General features: G+C 43.3%; 1 protein-coding gene across 2 annotated transcripts in view; it reads right to left on the reverse strand.

The window, feature by feature from the left end:
* Positions 1–17293, reverse strand: part of Ttbk2 (tau tubulin kinase 2) — a 58289-nt gene extending 40996 nt beyond the window's left edge. For both annotated transcript variants that reach the window (XM_042687889.1, XM_042687888.1), the window contains exons 1-2: positions 17204–17293; positions 1860–1995 (exon numbers count right to left, since the gene is read on the reverse strand). In XM_042687889.1, coding sequence (XP_042543823.1) covers positions 1860–1928 — 69 coding nt within the window. In that variant the 5' untranslated portion in view covers positions 1929–1995; positions 17204–17293. The remainder of the gene's footprint in view (positions 1–1859; positions 1996–17203) is intronic.
* Positions 17294–26462: the final 9169 nt, after the last annotated feature.

The raw sequence follows: 26462 nt of genomic DNA on the forward strand, positions 1-26462 counted from the left end.
GAGGAGTTTATTGGAGGTAAGAGTCACATGGACTTTCCTGCCCAGGCTATATCTCAGCCTCCAGAATAGCTAGGATTACAGGTATGAGCCACAGGAGCCTAGCATGTTTGTTTTATTATTGCTCCAGAACTGCTTACGCTGTATGCATAAGCCATTATTGTTCTTTATTTTTAATTGATGGTGGGAAGGGAATACTATGAGGAACTACAGGATGAGTTTAAGATTCAAAAGATAAGTTCCATAATTATTCAGTTAAACGGTTGCTCTGTGTTAAGCTCTGATTGATCTTATGATTGTTTACATTATATCCGTTAAACAAAGCTTAATAAAACCTTAAAAACTCACAAATAAAAAATAGTGTGTGCGTGTAGGCACAACTACTCAGAAGAATGAGGTAGATCACCTGAACCCAGGAATTTGTACCACAGAAAACAAAATGAACAACAGCAACAAAAACTATGGAAATAGCACCAAAGATATATTATATCCTGCCAACATGGATGAGAGGTGGCTTATTGCTCTTCCTCACAAAAAACTTTATCAGTAAATGACAGAATTAAAAAAAACCTAGATCATTCATTCATTAGGTTGGCAAAGCCCTAAAACATCATTATTGCCTTTGAGGTAAGGAGACAGACAGGCAGTTTAGTATGATAGTGGCACTTCAGTTAAAGAACAGAACCGAGAATTGGGGCATGGTGTATTTTTCAAAGATGAATCATCATCCATCCTGCTTTTCTTCAATGTGAGGAGGACCTTTCACAGTGAAGAAGGAAATGGGACCTTGCCACTTGCCACACTCCCCATCAAGTAGTAGGATCTAAGGACAGGGATGTAGTTCAGTGGTACAGCACTTGTCTAACATGTACAAGGGTTCTATCTCAACATAATAACAAACAGATGTAGGATCTATTTTCCCTTTTTTTTTTTGTTGCTTTAACTCAGAGAAAATGGCAAGGTGACACTGCTTCTGCTGTGAGGAGAGAGGCCTTGTGCTTGAAAGCAAGCCATACTATAAAAAGTATGGTCATCCTGAGAAGTCAGAACCACAGCAGAGCCCCTAGAAAATGAGCTACCAAATTGGGAGAGAATGAGAGCGCTAAGGAGCCCAAGGTTAGAGCCCCAAAGAAGCTATTTGGAAGTGCATCCTTTCCAATCAATCCTGTTATGTCCCATGGCTGAGAGGAATCAACTGGGTGAACTCATCCCTTCCTTCTGTCTGTTTCTCCCCATTCTTTTTCCTTTCTCCTTCCTTCCCTCCAATCTCTCTCCCTCCCTCTCCTCCACGTCTCTTGTGCCAGACTGTACCACTCAAACCACACCTCCACTACCAGCTTTTTGCTCATCAACTAGAAATAAGTCTCTTGGATTTGTCTGTCTCTAGGCTGGCTTCGAACCTTGATCCTCAGATCTCAGCCTCCTGAGTAGCTAGGATTACTGGCCTGAGCCACCAGTGCCTGGCTTCTCTCTAAGCTGAATCATTAATACATGAAAGTTCATCATATCTATCTCTCTATTTTTATGTATACTACACGTTTCCTTAATTATAAGTTAAAAACATAAAAGAACAGTACAGTAAAATGTACTCTCAAACTGTATTTTTTTCATTTGTTCTTAGCCTATGGTTACTTTTATTTGTATTATTTAATATCAGTTTGAAGATAGGAAAATTTAGTACTGTATGAAGCAAGTTAAGAATTAAGATTATAAACAGAATTTTATCATAAAAATGACAGGCTTAGGCATATAAGCAATGTAGATAATATTTCCAAAGAAATGCTATTATTGTGAGGGTCCCACAAGTTATTGCTCCTCAATATGTGCACACACACACTCTCTCTCAAGAGATGTACACTCACCACTTTCCATCTTTCTTTGACCAGGATTCCAACACTGAGGATATCTGGCTGCTCTCCTCCCCCACTCATTGCAGAACACTGATGTGGTAAAATAGCTACACAGGCATCTAGCTCTCAATGGTGGTTTCCATTTAACCTAAGGCAAAAGAAACAGCAGCAGCATATCAGGGTTAATTAACACAACATTAAGGCATCAAGAAGCACTACATTAAGTTAGTTGTTGGAGGGAGAGAAACACAAACACACAGGCATACACAGACATACCCCTCTCCAAAATTGAACACAAATTTAAAAATGAACGGTGCCTTTCTACTTACAAAAGCCCAGACATTACAAATACATTGTTACAACACTGAGATTGAGAGATTACAGGGCAAGCATGGGGGGGGGTCAATGGCACTTGACCCAGACAGGTTACTATCCTGAGTACAAATGTTGCCCAAAGAGGGGATGTTATTTAATTTAAACAGCTTGTAGTTTAAATAGGTTGTAACATGGAGCTTGACATTATTAAAGCTAATCATATTTTAATGTTACAAAATGCATAGAAAGCCGGGCGCTGCTGGCTTACACCTGTAATCCTAGCTACTCAAGAGGCTAAGATCTGAAGATTGTGGTTCAAAGTCAGCCCGGGCAGGAAACTCCATGAGACTCTTATCTCCAATAAACCACCAGAAAACTGGAAGTGGCGCTATGGCTCAAGTGGCAGAGCAGTAGCCTTGAGCTGAAGAGCTGAGGGACAGCGCCCAGGCTGAGTTCAAGCCCCATGACTGACAAAAAAAAAAAAGCATAGGAAATAAACCTAAACATGAGAAAGGGCTCTGACTAAACTCTCTCCAATATTATAAGAAAAAGAATAACAGTAAAATAGCATATCTGTAGGAAATGAAGATCAGGAAAAATAGCCTAAAGGAGATGCAACTATAACCTAGTCTGGGAATGAGAGATAATCACAGTGATTTTCAGGAACTATTTTCAATGGAAAAAAACAAGATGCAGTTAAGGATTATATCTATGGTATGCCACATTTATGCAAAAGGACAGTAAAATATATTTATATTTTTTATTATATTTTACTATTTACTTTTATTTAGTATTTACTTTTCATTTTTTCATTTTTTTTGTGTGTGTGTGTGCTGGTACTAGGGCTTGAACCCAGGGCTTGGGCGCTGTCCCTGAGCATCGTTGCTCAAAGCTAGAGCTCTACCATTTGAGCCACAACTTCACTTCCAGCTCTTCTGCTGGTTAACTGGAGACAAAAGTCTCATGAAAGCTGGGCACCAGTGGCTCACACCTGTAATCCTAGCTACTAAGAAGGCTGATGGGGCTGGGAAGGTGGCTCAGGGGTAGAGTGCTTGCCTTGCATGCATGAGGCCCTGGGTTCAATTCCTCAGCACCACATATGGGGAAAAAGCCAGAAGTGGCACTGAGGCTCAGTGGCAGAGTGCTTGCCTAGCATGCATGAAGCCTTGGATTCAATTCCTCAGTACCACATAAACAGAAAAAGCTGGAAGTGGCACTGTGGCTCAAGTGGTAGAATACTAGCTTTGAGCAAGAGCTCGAAGAGAGTGGCCAGGCCGAGTTCAAAGCTTCAGGATTGGCAAAAGAAAAAAAGAAAAGAAAAGAAAAAAAAGAAGGCTGAGATCTGAGGATCAAGGTTCAAAGCCAGCCCAGGCAGGAAAGTCAGTGAGACTCTTATCTCCAATAAACTACCAGAAAACTGGAGTGGTGCTGTGGCTCAAGTGGTAGAGCGCTCACCTTGAGCTAAGGAGCTGAGGGGCAGTGCCCAGGCCCAGAGTTCAAGCCCCAAAACCAACTGGGCTGGCTTCCATCACAATCCTCAGACCTCATCTTCCCAAGTAGCTAGGATTACAGGCGTGAGCCACCACAGGCTTTTGCTTTTATTACTTTTTTTAAAAAAAGAAGATAAGCCAATAATTTCCTTTGATGAAAATGATTCTCTTAACATGCATAGACAAACATTCAGTGAAGGGCTAGCAACTATTTGAGACTGCACAGGAAATATACTTTTGTCATGGCTACTCAACTCTGTCACTACAACACAAAAGAAGCCACTGACAAAATGCAAACAAGTGAGTGTGGTTGTATTCCAACCAACTTTAAAGAAAAACTAAAGATTCTGTGAATATACCATGTAATACAGTTTTCAACTTGGAATCATGTAAATATTTTACAAATGACAAAAAATGACTTCCTATACTTCAAGCTAAAGAAAGCAATATAACAAAAAGTGCTCATCAAAACTGTCTTTAATCAGTAATATCTTCCCCTGGGAATAGTGGCATAGGCTAAGGCAGAGGGGAGTTCAAGGCCGGCCTGGGAAACCCTCGCTAGCCAAAATGATGATCATAATGATCTCACTTAAAAAACCTAGCCAGTCAGTAACAGCCACCTTTGCATAACAAAAAGAGAATACTCCTAAATACTCGTGCTTTATCAATCCTTGAACTCCATAATTTTCCAAACCTAGTAAGGAAAAGTTTGTTTCACTCCAAGAAATCCTGCCCTATAGTCATAGCTCTCTTTTGCATGAAGCATAACAAATTTAGCATTTTGTTCAGATACTGAGTGGGTGGCATCTTCAAGAAAATTAAGAGGTAATATTAAATTTTAAAAATACTAAAAATGGAGAAGGGATAATCTCTAAAAATGTAAGAGTACAAAACCAGTAACTCATCGCCTAACAAGTTTGTGGCAGAGACAAAAAAAAAAAAAAAATCGCACAGAAAACAATTACTTTAAGTAGCTATAAAATACAGTTAAAAAAAAGTCAGACCATCTGGGTGCCAGTGGCTCATGCCTGTACTCCTAGGTACTCAGGAGGCTGAGATCTAAATATCATGGTTCAAAGCCAGTCCGAGGTTAAAAGTCCATGAGACTTCTATCTCCAATAAGGTACTCAGAAAAAGCTAGCAGTGGTGCTGTGACTCAATAGGTAAATCATCAAGACTTGAGCAAAAGAGCTCAGAGACAGAGCCCAGGCCCTGAGTTTAAAACCCGTGACAGACAAGCAAGCAAGCAAGCAAACAAAAAAACCCAGACCAGGGCTGGGAAGGTGGCTCAGTGGTAGAGCACTTGCCTTGCGTGCCTGAGGCCCTGGGTTCGATTCCTCAGCACCACATAAGCAAAAAGAAAAGAGCCGGAAGTGGCGCTGTGGCTCAAGTGGTAGAGTGCTAGCCTTGAGCTGAAGAGCTGAGGGACAGTGCCCAGGCCCAGAGTTCAGGCCCCACGACCGGACCCAAAAAACAAAACAGAACAAAAAAAACCTCAGACCAACCAAACTAGTATTTTGAGGTAGGGATAAACTTCAACAGTAGCTCCTACTCTACCCTCTAACTTCACTGTGATAGGATTTGGAATGAAGAGAGATGGGTTTTTAAGTGTAAGAATGGATCTTTCCTAACTTGTAATAACATTTTCTCTTGAAATAAAAATATTCGGATTATACATCCTATTGAGATATATCTTGGAAAATAAAAGAATCACAAAAGAAATCTTAGAACTACACTCAGTAGTTTTTTTTTTTTTGGTTGGTTGTGGGGCTTGAACTCTGGGCTTGCGCACTGTCCTTGTGCTCTTCAGCTCAAGGGGAACACTCTACTGCTTGAGCCACAGCACCACTTCCAGTTTTCAAGTGGTTTATTGGAGTAAGAGTCTCACAGACTTTCCTGCCCGGGCTGGCTTTGAACCTGGATCCTCAGATCTCAGCCTCCAGAGTAGCTAGGATTATAGGCTTAAGCCACTGGTGCAGCAGTTTTGATACAAGTTAATAAAAAAGTGACCAATCAGGGAATTTTGGACTATAGAACTTGCAGAAGGCAGGATGAGCTGATAAACTAAAAACTGCCAGACAACAAAATGCAGCAGGGAGCCATAAAAGAACGAGGAACAATACAACCTTAACAGTAGGAGACACACCAATTAGAAAGTCATCTTTTTGTTGGTAGTGGTGGTCATGGGGCTTGAACTCTGGGCCTGGGCACTGTCCCTCAGCTCTTCAGCTCAAGGCTAGCACTCTACCACTTGAGCCACCATGGCACTTTTGATTTTCTGGTGGTTTATTGGTGACAAGAATCTCATGGACTTTCCTGCCCAGGCTGGCTTTGAACCGTGATCATCAGATCTCAGCCTTCTGAGTGGCTAGGATTACAGCCGTAAGCCACCAGCTCCCAGCTCTGTGAGACTCTTAGCTCCAATTAACCACCAGAAAACTGGAAGTGTTGCTATGGCTCAGGTGGTAGAGTGCTTGCCTTGAGCTGAAGAGCTCCAGGACAGTGCCCAGGCCCAGAGTTCAAGTCACACAAGCGACAAAAAAAAAAAAAAGCACAAAGCTGTCAATTGTTTGAATTCATTCTTTTAAGCAATACTAATAATTTTAAAATAAACAGGAAACTAGATACCGCAAGAAGTGAATTAATATCCTTAATGGACTAAAACAGGAAGTAAATAGCTAATGAATTTTAGGAAGGATGCTAAATCTAGAGGCTGCCAAAATAGATCCAAAGAGGATCAAAATATGAACAGAACATGCTAAATGGAGATTTAACTTTTAAATAGAAACTAAAATGTGAAAAATCATTTGAAATACTTGCTATGCCAAAAAAAGACCAAGAATATGTACCAAATTATAGCAAGTAAACACTGAGATTATAATTGAGCACCAACGGCTCACACCTGTAATTCTAGTTACTAAGCATGCTGAGATCTGAGGATCTCAGTTCAAAGCCAGGGCCGAAAAGTTTTTGAAACTTTTATCTCCCATTAACTACCAAAAAAGGAAGAAGTACATTTGTGGCTCAAAGTGGTAGAGCACTAGTCTTAAGCACAAAAGCAGGTACAGTACCCAAGCCCCCCCCCCCCCACACCACACTCCAAAACATTGAGAGTACCCCAGATCATGAAGCCCTTTAACATAAAGACTACATAAAAATTACTTTATCGGGTCTGGGAAGGTGGCTCAGCGGTAGAGTGCTTGCCTTGCATGCATGAGGCCCTGGGTTCGATTCCTCAGCACCACATAAGCAGAAAAAGCCAGAAGTAGTGTTGTGGCTCAAGTGGCAAAGTGCTAGCCTTGAGCTGAAGAGCTGAGGGACAGCGCCCAGGCCCAGAGTTCAGGCCCATGACTGACAAAAATAAATAAAATAAAAAATTACTTTATCTTCTATCATAAGTATTGAACTTTGTGGTAAATCTATATAGACATTTGGAGAAGTTACTTAGCACAAAATGAGACATCAAACTGCATGCAACTTAAATCATAGAGATTCACATACAGAGAAGTATAATAGAAAAGTAAAAGAAAACAAAGGCAATGGTAGAGCAAAATAAGAGTGATGAAACAATGAAAGGAATTTTTTTTTGGTGGGTCGTGAGTCTTGAACACTAGGCCTGGGCGCTGTCCCTCAGCTCTTCAGCTCAAGGCAAGCACTCGTGAGCCACAGCACCACTTCTGGTTTTCTGGTGGTTAATCAGAGATATCCAGAGTCTCATGAACTTTCCTGCCCAGGCTGGCTTTGAACTGCAATCCTCAGATCTCAGCCGCCTGAGTAGCTAGGATTACAGGCTTGAGCCACCGGGTCATGGCTGGAAATGATTTTTAGTGTATGAAAAGTGAAAAAATAAAACAGGAAAGGGTGAGCTTGATCTCAATATCACAATATAAACAAACAAAAAACCCAGGATCAAGTAAGACAATAAAGAGCATTCCCTAAGGAATATTATCTGAGAAATAAACATATCACTGAAGCAAATTTATCATCATCTAACTCCAGGGACAACTTCACAAAACAGAGATCAATTCTGATTGTTAGGCCCATTATTTCTCCTTTTCCTTATTTCCTTTTTCTTATTTCCACTGTAACAATAGTGATTAAGAATTGAAAGCACTAATATATTAACACTAGTAAAGGTTTAATTTATCATATTTATCATAGTATTCACAAACTGTTGGGGCACAATAAATGACAGTCATTACTAATCATGTCATTTTATAAGTTACTTAACAGGAGGAATAGTCACAGCTATCGACATAATCTAATCCAAAATAGTCCCTGGCTTGTTTAGATACTGATTAAGGGAAATGGGCATCTTTGTATGATCACTGCATTTAAATCTGATTTCCAGAAAAGAAACTTTAATGATTACTTATCAAATTTACATAAAAATGTTTTTGGCAGTATGACAATTATTTTTCTACAGCTATGATCACTACTTCTAGTGTTGTTATAATTTTGCTTTTAAAGTAAGTAGAAAATTAGTTGATCAGAAAAGAATAAAAATAGCTGGGCACTAATGGCCAGTAATTCTAACTACTTAGGAGGCTGAGATCTGAGGATCACAGTTTGAAGCCAGTCTGGGCAGAAAAGTCTATGAGACTCATCTCCAATTAAACAGTAAGAAGCCAGAAACGGAGATATGGCCCAAGTGGTGGAGTGCTGCTATCCTTGAGCAAAAAAGCTCAGGGATAGCACCCAGACCCCGAGGTTCAAGTCCAAATAACAGTATTTTTTAAAAATGGAAGTAAAAAGAAAAAGGTCTTCAAAAAACAAAAGAAAGAAAAAGAAGTTCTTAAAAAGCTACTTTGGGAGCCGGGCGCTGGTGGCTCACGCCTGTAATCCTAGCTACTCAGGAGGCTGAGATCTGAGGATCGCGGTTCAAAGCCAGCCCGGGCAGGAGAGACCGTGAGACTCCTATCTCCAATAAACCACCAGAAAACCGGAAGTGGCGCTGTAGCTCAAGTGGTAGAGCGCTCGCCTTGAGCTGAAGAGCTGAGGGACAGCGCCCAGGCCCAGAGTTCAAGCCCCACGGCCAACAAAAAAAAAAAAAAAAAAAAGCTACTTTGGGAGTTTCTGTTGTTATTTTCTGGTGCCAGAGACTGAATCCAGGGTTTTATGCATTCTATCACTGAACTGCATCCCCAGTGAAAATGCTGAGAAAAAAGAACACATAGACTTGAAACACATAAATCAATTCAGACTGCAAAAAATGAAGAGAATGTGAATTATAGCTCAGCAGTAGCATGTCCAGTGTCACAAAGCAAACCAACAAATAAAAAACAAAAACTAGAAGTGCATCAACTTCATCCTAATTCAGGGGGCAAGGAGAAGCCATCAAAGCACTTTAGAGAAAAAGTTCATTTAGGAGATGATCTGAAGCAATACCTTCCTTTATCCATGAGATGCAAGCTAGATAATTCATGAAATAAACAGCACAGATTTTATAAACGTCATGTATGGTTTATGTAAGTTTCTGTTCTTCAACAAAAAAAAAATAAGAAAAGTTATTTTTAGTCATGATTTTAATCTCAAAGAGTATGATGCCAGAATTAATCATCAAAAAAGTTCATGGTGTATTTAAAAGTGAGGAAATATACTTGAAGCTATATTTAGGGCATAGTGGGGAATGACTACACTTTAAGATTTAAACACACCCACCACTGTACTGGCGAGGATAGTGTAAAAGGAAGAAAATTTACCCTCCCACCTTAGGCAACTAGAAAAACAGACAAAATTCATGAAACAACTGATTTCAGTCATTGAACAACAGGCAGCACAGCACAGGGATGGATGAGAAGGGGAAAGCAGTTCACTGTGTGGGGGAGTTTTCAGGGTGAGGACTGGGAATGGGGAAACACAAACAGAGCCCACATATCTCCGTAAGTTGAGGAAAAGTTAAGAGGCCAAGGAAGCTAGAGTTTACCACAGGTAGAAGACTGGAGAGGAGAAAAGCTGCACACACAGCTGGAAATCTACAGAGGGTTTCCTTGAAACTAGAGGAGTGATCAGCATGTGTTGAAATGAAGTAGTCAAGACCAGGTAGAATAGTCTTGATGCTTACACACCTGCAGACCCAAGTGCTACAGTAAAAAAATAATAATGGGAAGAAGGAGCAGGAGGAGAAGCAGGAGCAGCAGCAGCTGCTGCTGCTACTGCTTATGGCTCACACCTGTAATCCTAGTTACTCAGAAGGCTGAGATCCAAGGATAGCAGTTTGAAGCCAGCCAGAGCAAGAAAGTTGGTGAGACTTTTATCTTCAATTAGCCACCCAAAAGCTGAAGTGGAGCTATGATTCAAGTGGTAGAGCACTAGCCCTGAGCAAAAAATGCTCAGGGACAGTGCCTAGCCCTGAATTCAAGCCTCAGGAATAGTGGCAAAAACAAAAAGAGAAGAAAAAACTTTAAATATTCATAGCCTTGAAGTCCTGAAACTTTTTTTTTTTTTGGTCAGTTGTGGGGCTTGAATTCTGGGCCTGGGCACTGTCCCTCAGCTCTTCAGCTCAAGGCGAGTGCTCTACCACTTGAGCCACAGCGACAATTCTGTTTTTCTGGTGGTTAATTGGAGACTTTCCTGCCCAAGCTGGCTTTGAACTGGGATCCTCAGATCTCAGCCTCCGGAGTAGCTAGGATTACAGGTGTGAGCCACCGGTGCCTGGCTTCTGAAACGATTTTCAAATAACTGTATCTGAAAGCAAATTCCAAAAATATTTTTAAAATATTTAAAAAAAGAAAACCAAATACACAACATTGTAAAATTACATCTGACAATAAAAAATGACCAGTGATAGGCACCATCCCACAGGCTGGGGGTCGGAGTGTAAAGGAGGGAAAAGGATTAAAGCTCCTTACAGCTTTCTCTCTCTGCTTCCCCACCGCCAACTGGTGAACTGCTCAGACCCCCCACCCCCAACCAGGTACCTCAGATGTATCATAGACTGAAACCTCTAAAACCATGGACCAAAACAAGGCTACCCTTTCCTGAGTTGTTTATTATGTGAAAGTATTTTGTCACAGTGATGATGTCTAACACAAAAAAAATCGAGCCAGGAAAGTGAGGTCACTGCTCTATTTGACCATGTGGTTTGGCAGCCTTTGAAGCAGCTTTCTGGAGGAGTTTGGAGGAGTGGGCTAGAGAAAGCCTAGAATGGAGCAAGCAGAAGCTAACGGTGGTTTTGGTGGGAGCTCAGAAGACTAGAGAGCAATGCACACAGAAAAGACTATTTTCATGGAGTTTCAAATTCGAACAAGGACTCTCTCAGGAATTGACCTATAGCTCATCCATTGACATTCAGCAAAGAACCTGTCACGTGTGCTACCAGAAGCCCTGGATGCACAACATAGAGCGGCCCATATAATGTTTGCCCTACTAGGTTTTGGTCTTGCTTTGGTGCCATTCCCACTTGCTATTTTTATATTCCTCCCATATGGAATGGGAACCTTGACCATTTGTCATTGTATGCCAGAAGGCTGTAATTTTTTTTTTCCTTTTGCAGTACTGGGTATTTGAATCCAGAGCTAGTCAAATACTCTACCACTTGAAGCCGGGCACTGGTGGCTCACGCCTGTAATCCTAGCTACTCAGGAGGCTGAGATCTGAGGATCTCGGTTCAAAGCCAGCCCGGGCAGGAGAGACCGTGAGACTCCTATCTCCAATAAACCACCAGAAAACCGGAAGTGGCTCTGTAGCTCAAGTGGTAGAGCTCTCGCCTTGAGCTGAAGAGCTGAGGGACAGCGCCCAGGCCCAGAGTTCAAGCCCTACGATCGACAAAAAAAAAAAAAAAAAAAAGAAATACTCTACCACTTGAGCCATGTTCCCACTTCTATCCTTTTTGAGGTACAGTCTCAATAACTTTGTCCAGGCTAGCCTCAAATTTGAAATCCTCCTGTATTTGCTTCTAAGGAACTGGGATTATAGGCATGCACCATCACTTCCAGTCTTTAATCTTCTTTTTAACTTTTCAAGGGATTAGCATCTCAAAGAAGACTTTGAATGTGGACTTCTGAACAATGTTGAAACTTTTATGGGACTCATGGAGACAGACTGAATGCCTTTTGGATTATGAGATGGACACAGCCTTTCTGGGACCAGGGATAAAATGTAACAGTATAAAGACATGTGTTTGCTGTGAATTTAACAAGGGCTAGACTTGTCAATGGGTATTCTTGATTGTCAAGTTGTTTGGCTCAAGATTAATAAAGGAGACTGAGATCTGAGAATTGCAGCTCAAAGCAAGCATAGGAAGACAAATTCAAGAAACTCATCTCCATTTAACTAGCAAAAAGCTGGAAGTTGAGATGTGGTTTAAAGTGGAAGAGTGATGAAAAAGCTAAGGTATAGTGTGGAATGCCTTGAGTTCAAGCCAATACTAACACGCGCACGTGTGCGCGTGCACACATACACACAATCAATAAAGCATACTTCTCTGTATGTGTACATACAAATATTTTTCAGAGAGGATTAACAAAGCAGAAAATTTCATTCCCCATTGCTGCTTTATTAGTCACTGAAAAATGTGATAAAACTATTTTTTCGAGATAGTTTAGAAATGGAGGTAGTACTAGACCAAGGTGGGGGGAGGGGGAGGAGATGGGGCTGGGAAGGTGGCTCAGTGGTAGAGCGCTTGCCTTGAATGTATGAGGCCCTGGGTTCGATTCCTCAGCACCACATAAGCAGAAAGAAAAAAGCTGGAAGTGGCGCTGTGGCTCAAATGATAGAGTGCTAGCCTTGCGCTGAAGAGCTGAGGTACATCGCCCAGGCCCAGAGTTCAGGCCCCACGACCAGACCCTCCCCCCCAAAAAATAAATTGTTAGTCCAATCTTGATAGGTCACCAGAGAAAGCCAATAAACTACTTTCTACCTCCCATTTTTAAGGACACAAGATTATAGATCCAGATTGTTTTTCAAAGAACAGTTAACTTTTTACATTGGGGAATTTTACCCCTAATGAAGTGAAAACAAATTTTTTAATATAATTTTAAAGACTACACTCAGTTGCCTGACATAAGCAGCTCATGACTATAATCCTAGCCACGCAGGAGGCTGAGACCTGAGAACTGTAATTCGAAGCAAGTCTGGGCAGGAAAGTCTGTGAGACTATTGTCTCCAATTCACCACCAAAATTGAATCCAGAAGTGAAGCTTGGCTTAAGTGGTAGAGTGCTAGCCTTGAGAAAAAAAGCTCAGGGATGCTCAGGGACAGTGCCCCAGCTCTGAGTTCAAGCCCCAGGACTGGCACACACATTAAAAAAATGTTCACAAAAGTTTACCATAATTTGTCTTAAAAGCACTGTGTATTTTCAGTGGAAAATGTTCTGTTCTCTGAAGCTTTGGGGTAAAACTGCTACTACTATCACTATTATTTACAATATACTGGCTACCAACAGCAAGAGCAAGAAGAAAACGAAGTAAAATAGCATTAAAAGTGTTTCATTTCAAAACTGTAAAAACTGAAGATCCTATCTAGGTTGGTTCCATAGCTTAGCTGTAGTAAATAATGCTGCAATGAAAATGGTGGTGCTGGTAGCTTTAGTAGGCCTCGTTTGAGGTCATTTGGGTAAATGCCCAGGAGTGGGATTACTGGGTCATAGGGGAGCTCTATGCTTAGTCTTTTGAGGATCCTCTATACTGCTTTTCAGAGTAGTTGAACAAGTTTACATTCTCACTAACAGTGTATTAGTGTTTTCTTTTGGCCACATCCCTACCAGCATCTGTTGTTATTAGATTTCTTGATAATGGCCATTTTAACTGGGGTAAGGTGGAATCTCAATGCTGTTTTGATTTGTATTTCTTTTATCGCCAGAGATGTTGAGCAAATCTTATTTGAAGTTGAGCCTTTCTTATTTCCTCTTCAGGAAAGTCTCTCTTTAAGTCTTTAGCCTACTTGTTAATGGGATGGTTATCTCTTTGAGGATTTGTTTTGTAGGGTTTAATTTTTTGAGTTCTAAGTATATCTTAGATATGAGGCCCTTTTCTGTTGTATGGCTAGTTAAGATCTTCTCCCCATCTATGGGCTTTCTATTTATCTTGGTAGCTATGTCCCTTGCCATGCAGAAGCTCTGCAGTTTAATGAAATCCCATTTATCTAACCTTTTTTTTTTTTTGCCAATCCTGGGGCTTGAACTCAGGGCCTGAGCACTGTCCCTGAGCTTCTTTTTGCTCAAGGCGAGGGCTTGCAGTTATTTCTATTTTGTCCTTTGTCTTATATATAAGCTTATTTGACCCGTGGAAGGGAAAGGGAATCACAGAAACAGGGACAAAGGATGAGCTAATGCAACAATGATACTCACTAGACACTATGTTGAAAATGAACTTTATAACTTAGGAGGGGGGGAGTAGGGAGTGGTAAGTGGGAAAAAATGAGAAAGGGGTTAACTGTTTAAAAAGAAATGTACTCATTACCTTACTTATTTAACTGTAAGCCCCCTGTTCATCACTTTTACAATAAATGAATAAATAAATAAACCAACAAAAACCACATGGTATGCACATTTATATGTGTATATACAAATATAGACTAGAGGTGGAGCTCAAATGGATTTACCTAGCAGGCACAAGGTTGGGTCAAACCCCAGTACTGAAAAATTACTTTAAAAAAAAAAAGGAGAGAAAGAAAGAGCAAAAATCAAGAGATTCCTAGAGTAATTGTTAGTAATATGACCTCAAACTGAAAAGGCTGCTGGTCACATTATCTATAGAAGAACTTCTCCTATGGGACCTTAAAGTGAGAAAGGAAGCTATATTCCATTACTATTTCCATTAATACTCCAAGTTTATTTTATTTTGGTGATCAGTCTATTTCACACTTGTTCATAATGGCTACTGAATATTTCCCGTAATCTGTTTCGAAAGCAGCAAATCTATTGTTTCTGAGGCTGCTTTAGAATCTGAAGGTAGATAGGTGAGGTTGCTCACCCTAGTAATCCCAGCTACTCAGGAGGCAAGAGATTGGGAGGCTCAAGGCCAGGCTGGGAAAAAAGCAAGACCTCATATCTCAACAATAAACTGAGCATAGTGTTTTATACCTGTAATCCTAGCTATCCCAGAACCCTCAGTTCAAACCATAGCACTGTTAAAAAAAAAATCTGGAAGTATTTTAGCTTGGTGGTTTTAGCTCAAGGTAACCCATAATTTGAAATTAAGATGTCATCTGAATAAATTATTATGGCTAGTGCAAGGGCTTGAACTCAGGGCCTGCGCATCATCCCTTACCTTTTTTGCTCAAGATTGGAGTTCTATGCTTGAGCCAAACTTCCACTTACAGTTTTTTGTTTTTGTTTTTTGGTAGTCAGTTGTAGATAAGAATCTTAGGGATCCTCTTACCTGTGCTAGCTTTGATCCTCAGATCTCAGCCTCCTAAATAGCTAGGATTACAGGCATAAGTAACTGACACTCAGCCCAATAAACTATTTTTTAAAACTGTAAAACATACAAAGAATTCAATTCCCTGCCCATCACCAAAGTGAGATTTAAATTCTATGATCATGACCAACTATGATATTCATTTACTTTGAAAAACCAACAGCCATGCCTTTCATATTTTAAGATGTAAAATGCCCTCAAAATTATCAAATTTTGATAATTTGATAATTATCAAATTTGAAATTATACAAATTTCACTACTAACACTACATTTTAAAGAAGTTCTATATAATTGAGTTCAATTTGCCTGACTTTCCTGAGGTATTAAAATAATCAGTACTTAAAAGCCAAAAGAAGACATAAAATCTGAAGTCATGTTTAATAGAGAATTGACTAAATTATGTATGAATCATAGTACAAGATAATCAGCAAGATATAGTATTCTTAGCTCCCTACTCATGATCAAATTTGCTTCAATTTGATATTATAAATTAAATTATGGAAGCGATGGGCTTTTTTGTGGTATGGGGTTTTGAACTCAGGGCCCCATGCTTGCCAGGCAGGCACTCTACTGCTGAGCACACCTGCAGCTTTATTTATGTGTCCAAACTATAAGAGAAAAAGAGCACTTCCTAACACTGGACCATAGGGAGAAACTTTCCTTTGTAATTATGCTTCCAGCATCCATTGTGAAGACATATCATACAGGAAATATAAACCTCCAAATTAGAGTCCTTTCAATGTTTTTCTAATTTGTATGGATCACAATATACCACCCTAAGTCCACAGACTCATCACTGGAAACATTCTCCAAGATTAATCATATTGTTATATCTGTTATCACTATGGCTTTAGTTAAAAAGAGGGAACATTTCACATTCTGTCCCCTAAATGAACTCTTCCTAGCCAAATACACACACACACACACACACACACACACACACACACACAGTGTCTGTTCTAGTAAACCCAGTGTTTCAATACCAACATAACTACCAATGGCCCACAGTGTCAAACACTGTAACCAAACTGTGTGTCTATGTGGTGTACACACACTCACACACACACACACACACACACACACACACACACACACACACACAGTGTCTGTTCTAGTAAACCCAGTGTTTCAATACCAACATAACTACCAATGGCCCACAGTGTCAAACACTGTAACCAAACTGTGTGTCTATGTGGTGTACACACACTCACACACACACACACGCACACAGATATGCCCATTTGTAACCTAACTACTGAATATCCAATTACTTCCGCATCATACAGAGGCTACAATCGCTCACGGTTATGATGACAATAATGAAATAAAATAAAAACCCACCCTCTTCAATATTCAAAGAAAGCACCGTGTCCGGAGCAGGGGAGGCGGCCGGTCAGCACCAGCGCTGGGGCCGCCCAGCAACTTTCATTCGGAAGCAGGGTACGACTCAATGTCATTTCTTTCCCTCCCCCTCTGCCTGCCTGCGGCCCCGACGGACACAAAATAAACTTCACTGTAGGTAGGGCAAGGTGTCCGGGCACCCCGATTCTGAGGGCGCGGAGTGTGTGTGTGGGGGGGCATCTTTTGTTCCCCCCACACACACACACACCCCACCTCCCGGCACCCCAACTTATCAACACCATCATCTCTAGTCCACGCCAGAAAATTCCCTCGGGGCCCTGACACTTGGGCACCCCAAGTAACTAACCGCCCCCCCCCATCCCGACGTTGGCGGGCACAGCTGAGGGGAAGGGGTCGGGGAGGGGCTCCACAGCCCCCCCCCACGAGGGTGTGTGTGGGGGGGGGATGAAAGAAACCGCTCCTACTTCGGAATCCTCCCCCCCCCCCCGCACCCCGGCCTTTTGAAGAACCTTCGGCGTTCGGTCCCCCGGGTGACCAGAGCGGCGTGAGCAGCACAGGTGATATGTGGGTCACCCACAGACGCAGCTCCGTGACCCTCCCGAGTTCGGCCTGGGGTGGGGGTGGGGGTGGGGGGGGACGCCCTCCGAGGCGAAGGGGGGCCGGGTCTACCCAGGGCGTGGGCAGCGACCTACGACCCCCCCCACACCTTCCTCGTCAGGCGAGGGGCGGGGGGGGGGCGCGGTCGGGCTGGGGGGACCCCCTTCCCCGCAGCTGCCCCGCCGCGCCCTGGGGTTCGGTGGGGACGGGAGATGGGGGGGTGTGTCCTACCTGGGCCGCGGCGGACGTAGAGATTTGGGGTGGAGGGCCCGGGCCCTCAGGGGACGCCCCTCGGCAGGCGGGAGCGCCGCCGCCGCCTGCCCATCCCCCGCCGCCCACTGCGGCGGGACCCGAGCGCGGCTTCCGAGGGCCGGCCGGCCGCCGAGTCCCCTCGGGTACGGTCCGCGTCTACTGGCGGCGGCGGCGGCGGCTGCTGCTGCCGTTCCTGCCGCCGCTGCTGCTGGGGCTGCTGCAGGCCGCCCCCGGCCGCTGCTCTTGTGTCAGCCTCTGCTCCTCCTCCTCCTCCTCCGCCTCCTGCCGCCGCCGCCGCCTCGTCCCCACCGCTCCCATCGCCGCTGCGGCGACTACTGCAGCGCCCGCTGACCCGACCCGACGTTATGCTCCCCCCCCCCCGCCCCTTCGCAACCCGGCACAGCCTAGCCCACCTGCCTCGCCAGTGGGCACGCCCACCGCTCCAACTCGGATGCCGATTGGACAGCGCGTTCCGAGGCTGCAGCGTCGGTTGGCTGAGCCCATTGCCTATCACGAGGAAGGGAGGGGGGGTGGAGAATCAAGCAGAAGAGCGTCTCCGCCCCTCCACCCACCCCCCCTCCCCCCCCACCGGAGATTTGCCGCTATCTTCAGGTTTGCCTGAGAGGGCGAGTTACCGGGAAAGGAGCATCACAATGGCAACGCGCGTGCGTGCGGAGGATGCGCGCGGGGGATTCTGGGCCTGGTAGTTCCAGTCGGCGCCGCAACCGCCCGCCGATGAGGAGGCGGAGAGACTGGCCGGGCGCGCGGAGGTGTTCTCTCGGGCTTCGGCGGCGGTTAACTCCGTTACGGAGGCATGGTTGTAACCTCCGAGGTTGGGATTTGGGGGGGGGGGGGGGGGAGGGAAGAAAGTCGGAACGGCTTCGTCGCGTGGGGGGCTTTACCACTCGGAGGCGGTCGCACGGAAGGGCCCCGACTGGTAAATAGACGCCGGGTGGCGGTCGACCGTGTCCTCGGAACCGGGGTGACCGCGGATCTCGGGTGAGGGTGGGGAGGGGGTGCGGTGGGGGATCGGCGCCGTCCCCGAAGCTGATCCCCGCGAGATCTGGGGGAGAGGCCCACCGGGGTGCGGGGCGGGGGTGGGGGGAGGACCGGCGCCCCGGAGGCACCCCCCGGAAGAACCGGACTCCGCTCTCCGGGCCCCGAGCGTCAGCGAGCCGACGCGCCGCGGCCCGGCGCGGGCGTCCCGGCCGAACACCCCGGAGGGCCGAGCCGTCGAGGTTAGGTACTGGGTGTGAGGCTTTGTATTTAGTATCAGCCGTGTGTGTGCGCGCGTGTGAAAAAGTAAGCCAAGTCAGCTTCCAGAAGAGTCGCCCAATGGCCCTGGCTCTTTCGAGATCCCGAATTAACAGGGACTCCGAGGAGTTTTTCATGGAGATCATGGATGCAAGGGATTCTAAGCTTCATATTCCCTCCCTCCCTCCCTCCCTCTTTCCCTCCCCTTCTTTCCCCCCCTCTCCTCTCTCTTTCCTCTCCAAAGACATTATCGTTAAAGCTGATTCCTAGTAGAAAATGTGCGTTCCTATACCCATTCCTTCAGAACTGTTTTCTTCAGGAAATGCCGCCGCATCTTGGCTTTTTTTTTTTTTTTTTTTTTTTAGGCGCCTGTCAGGTCCATGTTCTTGGAGAAAAATGGATGAAATTTACATGAAAGGTAATTGATGATACAGCTCCTGTTGTCCAAACGCAAAGAAGTTGCCAAATTGTTTCTACTGATTAAACCCACAACCTACGCCTCCCCCCCACCCCTTAGTACATTGTCTAAGAGGATATATAGTTCACAGAATTGAGGAAAGGATTCGCTTCTATAAGTATTGTTGCTTTATAATTAAAGTTGGTATGGAAAAATCATTCATTGAAATTGTGTCCAACAATAAAAGCCTCCTTCCCCCCTCCACTCTCCAGTCTTGTCCACTTAAGAATTTTGATCTGTCCCCAGAGATACTTTTTCAGTTAGGATAATTGGTGAGGTAATATATTATTCAGGAGCAAGTCCTAGATTTCTGGAATCCCCTTTGATCTTTCTCTTTATCCTCTCTCTCTCCTTCTCTCCTCTCCCCTCCCCCTTCTCAATTAGCAAGATCTGTAGATAATCTTGGGATATAGATCCTTTTACTCCAACCAAGCCTTCAGATGAGTCAGACATTTCAAGCCATTATCACTCAGCTAACCTACTGTTAAACTCAGGCCTACAGCAACTACATGATAATGTTTAGGGTTCAATCCCCAGCTCAATCAAACAAGGCTTTACTGATAGGGTGACTGATGATGGTGCCAATAGCACACCCTAGTGACCATATAGCAAACTATATGGAAACATATAGTGACCACATAGCAAGCTATATGGAAACAAGGCCTCTTATTTTTGTCTTACTAAAGCACATTATCCAGTAGCTAGATAAATTCACAATTTTTAGAGATATGATGATGATCATCATGATAAACATTAAAATATTTTCTTGTGATATTTGGTTATAGCATATTCTTTTTTGGGGGGGGAGGGGTCTGGACATGGGGCCTGAACTCTGGGCCTGGGCGCTGTCCCTCAGCTCTTCAGCTCAAGGCTAGCGCTCTACCACTTGAGCCACAGCGCCACTTCCGGCTTTTTTTTCTTTTTGCTTATGTGGTGCTGAGGAATCGAACCCAGGGCCTCATGCATGCAAGGCAAGAGCTCTACCTCTGAGCCACCTTCCCAGCCCTATAGCATATTCTACAAAATATATTCATATGGGCTGGGAAGGTAGCTCAGTGATACAGTGCTTGCCTTGCATGCATGAGGCCCTGAGTTCAATTCTTCAGCATCACATCAACAGAAAAAGCTGGAATTAATGGTAGATAAAATTAATGGTAGTAATTTTATTGGGATTTAATTCTATGGAAAATATGTGGCTGATATGCTATTTTGAATTTTTTGTGTACCCTTTTTTAAAAAAAATAAGTCATAGATTATTTCTTTCTTCACTCTTTAAACATGTAAGTACATTCAAGTTTTTGTTTGCTTGTTAGTTTTTTTTTTTTAATTTCTGGGTCCAGTCGTGGGGCCTGAACTCAGGGCCTGGGCGCTGTCCCTCAGCTCTTCCGCTCAAGGCTGGCGCTCTACTGCTTGAGCCACAGTGCCACTTCCGGCTTTTTTCTTTTTGCTTATGTGGTGCTGAGGAATCGAACCCAGGGCCTCAGGCATGCAAGGCAAGCACTCTACCACTGAGCCACTTTCCCAGCCCTGCTTGTTAGTTTTAAACGGATCCTGGGGCATAACTTAGCCTGGGCGCTGTCCCTGAGCCTCTTCATGCTCAAGGCTCTACCACTTAAGCCACAATGCCACATCTGGCTTTTTTTGAGTATTATATTGGAGATGAGAGTCTCTCAGACTTTTCTGGTTGGGCTGGCTTTGAACTGCGATCCTTAAATCTTAGCCTTGTGAGTAAGATTACATGTGTGAGTCACCAGCATCCAGCTTAATGAGTATTTTGTTTTTGTTTTTCGGTCCGGTCGTGGCCGTGAACTCTGGGCCTGGACACTGTCCCTCAGCTCTTCACCTCAAGGCTAGAGCTCTACCACTTGAGCCACAGCACTACTTCGGCTTTTTTTTTCTGCTTATGTGGTGCTGAGGAATCAAACCCAGGGCCTCACGCATGCAAGGCAAGCGCTCTACCACTGAGCCACCTTCCCAGCCCTTAATGAGTATCAATCAATGCATAGGTTTCAGTGTAGGTCAATGATAGATCACTTGCAATGACAAATCACTTGCCTAGCAAGGTTAAAGCCCTGGGTTTGGTTCCCAGCACCACAATGAATTTCTGCATTAATACTAAATACAAGTACAAAAATGCACATGCTTCCATATTTTGTATTAACTTCCAGACACTTACTGGTTTGCTTTAAAGGTAAAAAGGTTTTTGAATATTATTTTTTAAAATGATTTTATATAGTTAAAATTTTTTTAACTGTTACCAGAAATATAACAAGGGTGATGGTTGGGAAAAAAATTTCCTATGTAAAGAAAAAAGGGGGAGCAAATAAAACAATCTACTTCAGAATTGGTAATACCAGTTCAGAACTAGAATTTAGCCTTTCAGGTTCTATAGCCAGTTTGTCTGACACACTGCACTCCAGTGGATTCTGCCTGTTCTTAGCATACATCTCAACATGTGTACTAATGTTGGACTTGCTCTAGATAAACTGAGTTGCAAGTATATTAGGAATGAATATTGTGACCTAATGGTTTGAACTCGGCCTTTCATTGGGATGACTTGCTTAGCTGCAGCTCTACCACTTGAGCCATGCCTCCAGTCCAACTGGTTCTTTTGAAGATGAAATCTTCAGAACTTTTTTTTTTTTTTGCCAGGGAAATATGTGGCAGACCATTTCCCCTACCTGCTTTCTTCCAGTATTGTTTGCTAGCTAAATAGAAAATGAAAACTGGGTGCCAGTGGTTCACACCTAAAATCCTAGCTACTTAGGAGGCTGATATCTGAAGATTGTGGTTCAAAGCCAGCCCAGGCAGGAATGTCTGTAAGACTCTTATCTTCAATAAAATACCAGAAAACTAGAAGTGATGCTGTGGCTCAAGTTGTAGAGCACTAGCTTTGAGCTGAAGAGCTCAGGGACAGTGCCCAGGCCCAGAGTTCAAATCCTACAACTCACACACACACAAACAGAAAATGAATTCATATGGCTTAACATTGACAAAAACATTAAAATGGTATACTGTGAGGAGCAATGTCTTTCAGTCAGTCACTCTACTTTTCTTACTGGTTTCTTAATGTTCTTACATGTATGCAAAGCAAATAGATTCCTTTTTTTTTGTCTGTCGAGGGGCTTGAACTCTGGGCCTGGGTCAGATTCCTTTTCTTTACATGAATAACAAGCAATTTTATGTACTGTTTGGCAAGTTAATTTCTTCATTAATAATACTAGAGCTCTTTCATAATTGTACATGAAGATCTGTCTCTTTTTTTTTTTTTTTTTTTGGTCAGTCATGGGTCTTGAACTCGGCCTGGGCGCTGTCCCTCAGCTCTTCAGCTCAAGGCTAGTGCTCTACCACTTAAGCCACAGCACCACTTCCAGTTTTCTGGTGGTTAATAAGAGAATCACAGACTTTCTTGCCCGAGCTGGCTTTGAACTGTGATCCTCAGATCTCAGCCTCCTGAGTAGCTATGATTACAGGTGTGAGCCACCAGCACCTGGCTTTATTCTGTTTTTTCAAGTTTTGTAAAACAGGGTCTCTGTGTGTTGCTCAAGCTGGCCTCTAACTCCTGGAGTCAAGCCATCTTAATTTTTTCTAAATTAATGACTTATTATTTTCATTATCAGCTGCAGGTAATTTAGTTTTTTTTTTAAACTTGATTCTTATAATTTATAAAGGCTATTTACTCTGCCTACAATTTAACTATTTCTGGAATCTAACATAAATAACTCATAATCTGCCCTGATAGGAGCATGTTTGTGAGAACATATGTTCTAGGAACTGATGTTGCATTGTGTTTTTACATTGAACCCAATGATTTTTGTCTGAAATAATTTTGATATTTAAATTTTTTGCAGTACTGGGATTTGAACTCAGGGCCTCATGTTTGCCCTGCAGGTACTATCAAGCCACATCCCCAACACTTTTATTTTATTTTTTTGGGGGGTCCGGTTGTGGGGCCTGGGCACTGTCCCTCAGCTCTTCAGCTCAAGGCTAGCACTCTACCACTTGAGCCACAGCGCCACTTCCGGCTTTCTCCTTTTTGCTTATGTGGTGCTGAGGAATTGATCCCAGGGCCTCTTGCATGCAAGGCAAGCTCTCTACCACTGAGCCACCTTCCGAGCCCCTTGTTTTATTTTTTGAATAGGGTCAGAACGATGATCATCCTTTTTATACTTCCCATATGGCTGAGATGACAAATACAAGCTACCACATCCAGTTGTTGTTGTTGTTGTTGTTGTTTTTTGGGGGGGGTCCGGTTGTGCGTGGGCCTGAACTCTGGACCTGGGCACTGTCCCTCAGCTCTTCAACTCAAGGCTAGTGCTCTACCACTTGAGCCACAGCACCACTTCTGGCTTTTTGCATGCAAGGCAAGCTCTCTACCACTGAGCCACCTTCCCAGCCCCTTATTTTATTTTTTGAATAGGGTCAGAACGATGATCATCCTTTTTATACTTCCCATATGGCTGAGATGACAAATACAAGCTACCACATCCAGTTTTTTTTTTTTTTTTTTTTTTTGGGGGGGGGGGGGTCCGGTCGTGCGTGGGCCTGAACTCTGGGCCTGGGCACTGTCCCTCAGCTCTTCAACTCAAGGCTAGTGCTCTACCACTTCAGCCCTAGCGCCACTTCTGGCTTTTTTTTTTTTTTTTTCCCCTGCTTATGTGGTGCTGAGGAATTGAACCCAGGGCCTCATGTATGCAAGGCAAGCACTCTACTGCTAAGCCACATCCCCCCCCACCCCCCCAGATGTTCTTTTTAGTGGCTTCTAGAGATAATTTCCCCTAAAGGAAATGGCATAAATTATGTGCATATTTTTATTGATTGTCTTACTCAAATTGCACTTACTGTGGACTAAGTGGAGACATAGTTCATCTTTGAGAAATCAATTCCCCATTCCGGCTGCCACCTTCCTAGCTTAGGTCACCACAGCTTATTCATATTGCTTTGGGAGCCTCCTAACTCATCTTTTATTGTTTTTCCACACTGCAGTCAGCTCTTTACAAATATTAATTTACCCCCCTAGCTCATCTATGAAGAAATATTAGTGACTCCTCATTGGTCTTGGCATGACTTACAAATATATATCATCATTTTCTACTCTTGCCATTAAGTTGACATATTCTATACACCAGTTCACAAGGAAAGAAAAAATAAAGTGTAAGAACTGAAACAGAAGAAGCACACTTATTACCTACACAGAAATATAAAAAAACAAAAACAAAAACCAGCTGGGTGCTGGTGTCTCACACCTGTAATCAGAGCTACTCAGGAGGCTGAGATCTGAGGTAGACTACGGTTCAAACCCAGCCCTGGCAGGAAAGTCCCTGAGACTCTTATCTCCAATAAACTGCCAGAAAACCAGAGGTGGTGCTGTGGCTTAAGTGGTAGAGCACTTGAGTTGAAGAGCTGAGGGACAATGCCCAGGCCCAGAGTTCAAGCTCCACACCAATCAACCAACCAACCAACCAACCAACCATAAACAGTGCTTGCCTAGCATGTAAAGACCCTGGGTTCCATCCCCAATACTGGGAAGAACAAAACAAAAACCCAGACAATACTAAGAGTTACCGCAACATAGAACAGGTGGGACTTTTGGAAATACATGTGATAATTTGTTTTTGGCAGTACTGGGGACTGAACTCAGGGCTTTGTAGCTACTCTACCACCTGAACCACTGTCAACTCCCTTTTCAGGTTGTTTATTTTGGACATAGGGTCTTTTTGCCCTAGCCAGCTGAGGCCGTGATCCTCCAATTTGTGCTTTCCCATGTAGCTGAGATAGGTGCAGAGCGCCATGCCCAGCATTGGTTGAGGCGGAGCCTTGAGAATTCCCTTGCCGCCCCCCAGCCCCGCCCCATTTTGGCCCTGAGCTGAGATTCCCCTCATGAGATCCTCCCACGTAGCTAGAATGACAGGTGTCAGCCACCACACTTGGCTTGTTTGCCAATTTCTTGAAATGTTACACATGACCTAGCATTTCAAATAAATGTACACTCTCCAAGAGAGAGAAAGAAATGCATGTTGACAACAAAACACTTGTAGAAGACTGTTCATAACAGCTTTATTCAAAATAGTGACATTAGAAACAACCCAGAAGTCTATAGACAGAAGAATGGACAAATTATTACAGCTGAATACTACATAGCAATAAACAGAACTGATGGACTGCACAACATGGATGACTCAAAGTTTAAAGAAGCTAACCACTTAGAGCAGATCCAGTATAATACTGTACCCGGGCAGTTTGTGTGGTATGTATAAAGTGAATATTTTTGTGTTACAGAAAGCATCCATTAGAGGTACTACCAGGAACTGGTGGCTCATGCCTGTAATCCTAGCTATTAAGGAGGCTGAGATCTGAGGATCATGGTTCAGAGCCAGCCTAGGCTGGAAAGTTCAATTAACTACCAAAAAGCCAGAAATGGAGCTGTGGCTCAAAGTGGAGCACCAGCCTTGAGCACAAACCACTCAGGGACAGTGCTCCAGCCCAGAGTACAAGCCCTAAGATTGACAGCCTCCCCGCCAAAAAAGAAGTATTAAACAACCAAGTAGTCAAAACAACAAAGCCATTGTAAAGTGGCACGACAGGCTCACATAAGGACAGAGAGGGTAAGTCCTAGGCCAAAGAACATATACTTTTGCTTACTGAAACTGATAGTTATTGCCCCCTTAAATATCCAACCTGTCAACAGCAGAGCTCAAAGCTCTCCTGATAGGGCACTGTTTTGTTGTTTGCCAGGACTAGGAGTTGAACTAAGTGTCTTCCCCGATTCTTGCCTGTCTGGATCTCTACCACTTAAGATGCACAGGAAGAGGAAAGCCAGGTGAGAATAGCAGAGCTTGGAGCACTGTCTTTATAAACACAGAATGGTAAGAATTGTCCTTGGCTACCAAAGATGGAAAGGGTCACTAGTTCCCCTCCAGAAACTCCAGAAGAGATTGGTCTCACTGAAACTGAGGTTTCAGACTGTGAGAAATTTCATTTTTTTTTTTTTTAACTTCACTCAGTTTGCTTATGGTCTGTCATTACAGCCTTGTCTCCAGCTGAGTTTTTGCTGGTTATTTTGGAGATAAGAGTCCTGTCAACTTTTCTGGCTGGGCTGGCTTCAAACTTCCATCCTCTAGATCTCAGCATCCCTGATAACTATAATTTACAAGTGTGAGCCATTAGTGTTCAACGATGTTTCAATTTTCTTAAGCAACTTAGGCTGTGGTAGTTTGTTATGGTATCCATACAAGGCTACTCTAGAACAACTCTTAAGACGTACAGACATAGACATATAAATATACATAGAATACCCTCATTTTGTTTGTAGAACTGTAATTTGTCACATATGTAGCCTTGTATAATCACAATTAAGACTGAGCTGTGCCAGTATAAGACTTCCCCCTGTATATCTTACCCTATAACCACAGACAGCTATAATTATTGACTAGTTTTGTGATATATTTCCCATCTATTACATGAATAGAATTGCATAGTACGTATCTTTTAGAGATTTTTTTTTCCACTTAGCATATTTCTGAGGTT

Source organism: Dipodomys spectabilis, unplaced genomic scaffold (genome assembly GCF_019054845.1).
Source record: "Dipodomys spectabilis isolate Male_0828 unplaced genomic scaffold, ASM1905484v1 ptg000108l, whole genome shotgun sequence".
Taxonomy (NCBI): domain Eukaryota; kingdom Metazoa; phylum Chordata; class Mammalia; order Rodentia; family Heteromyidae; genus Dipodomys; species Dipodomys spectabilis.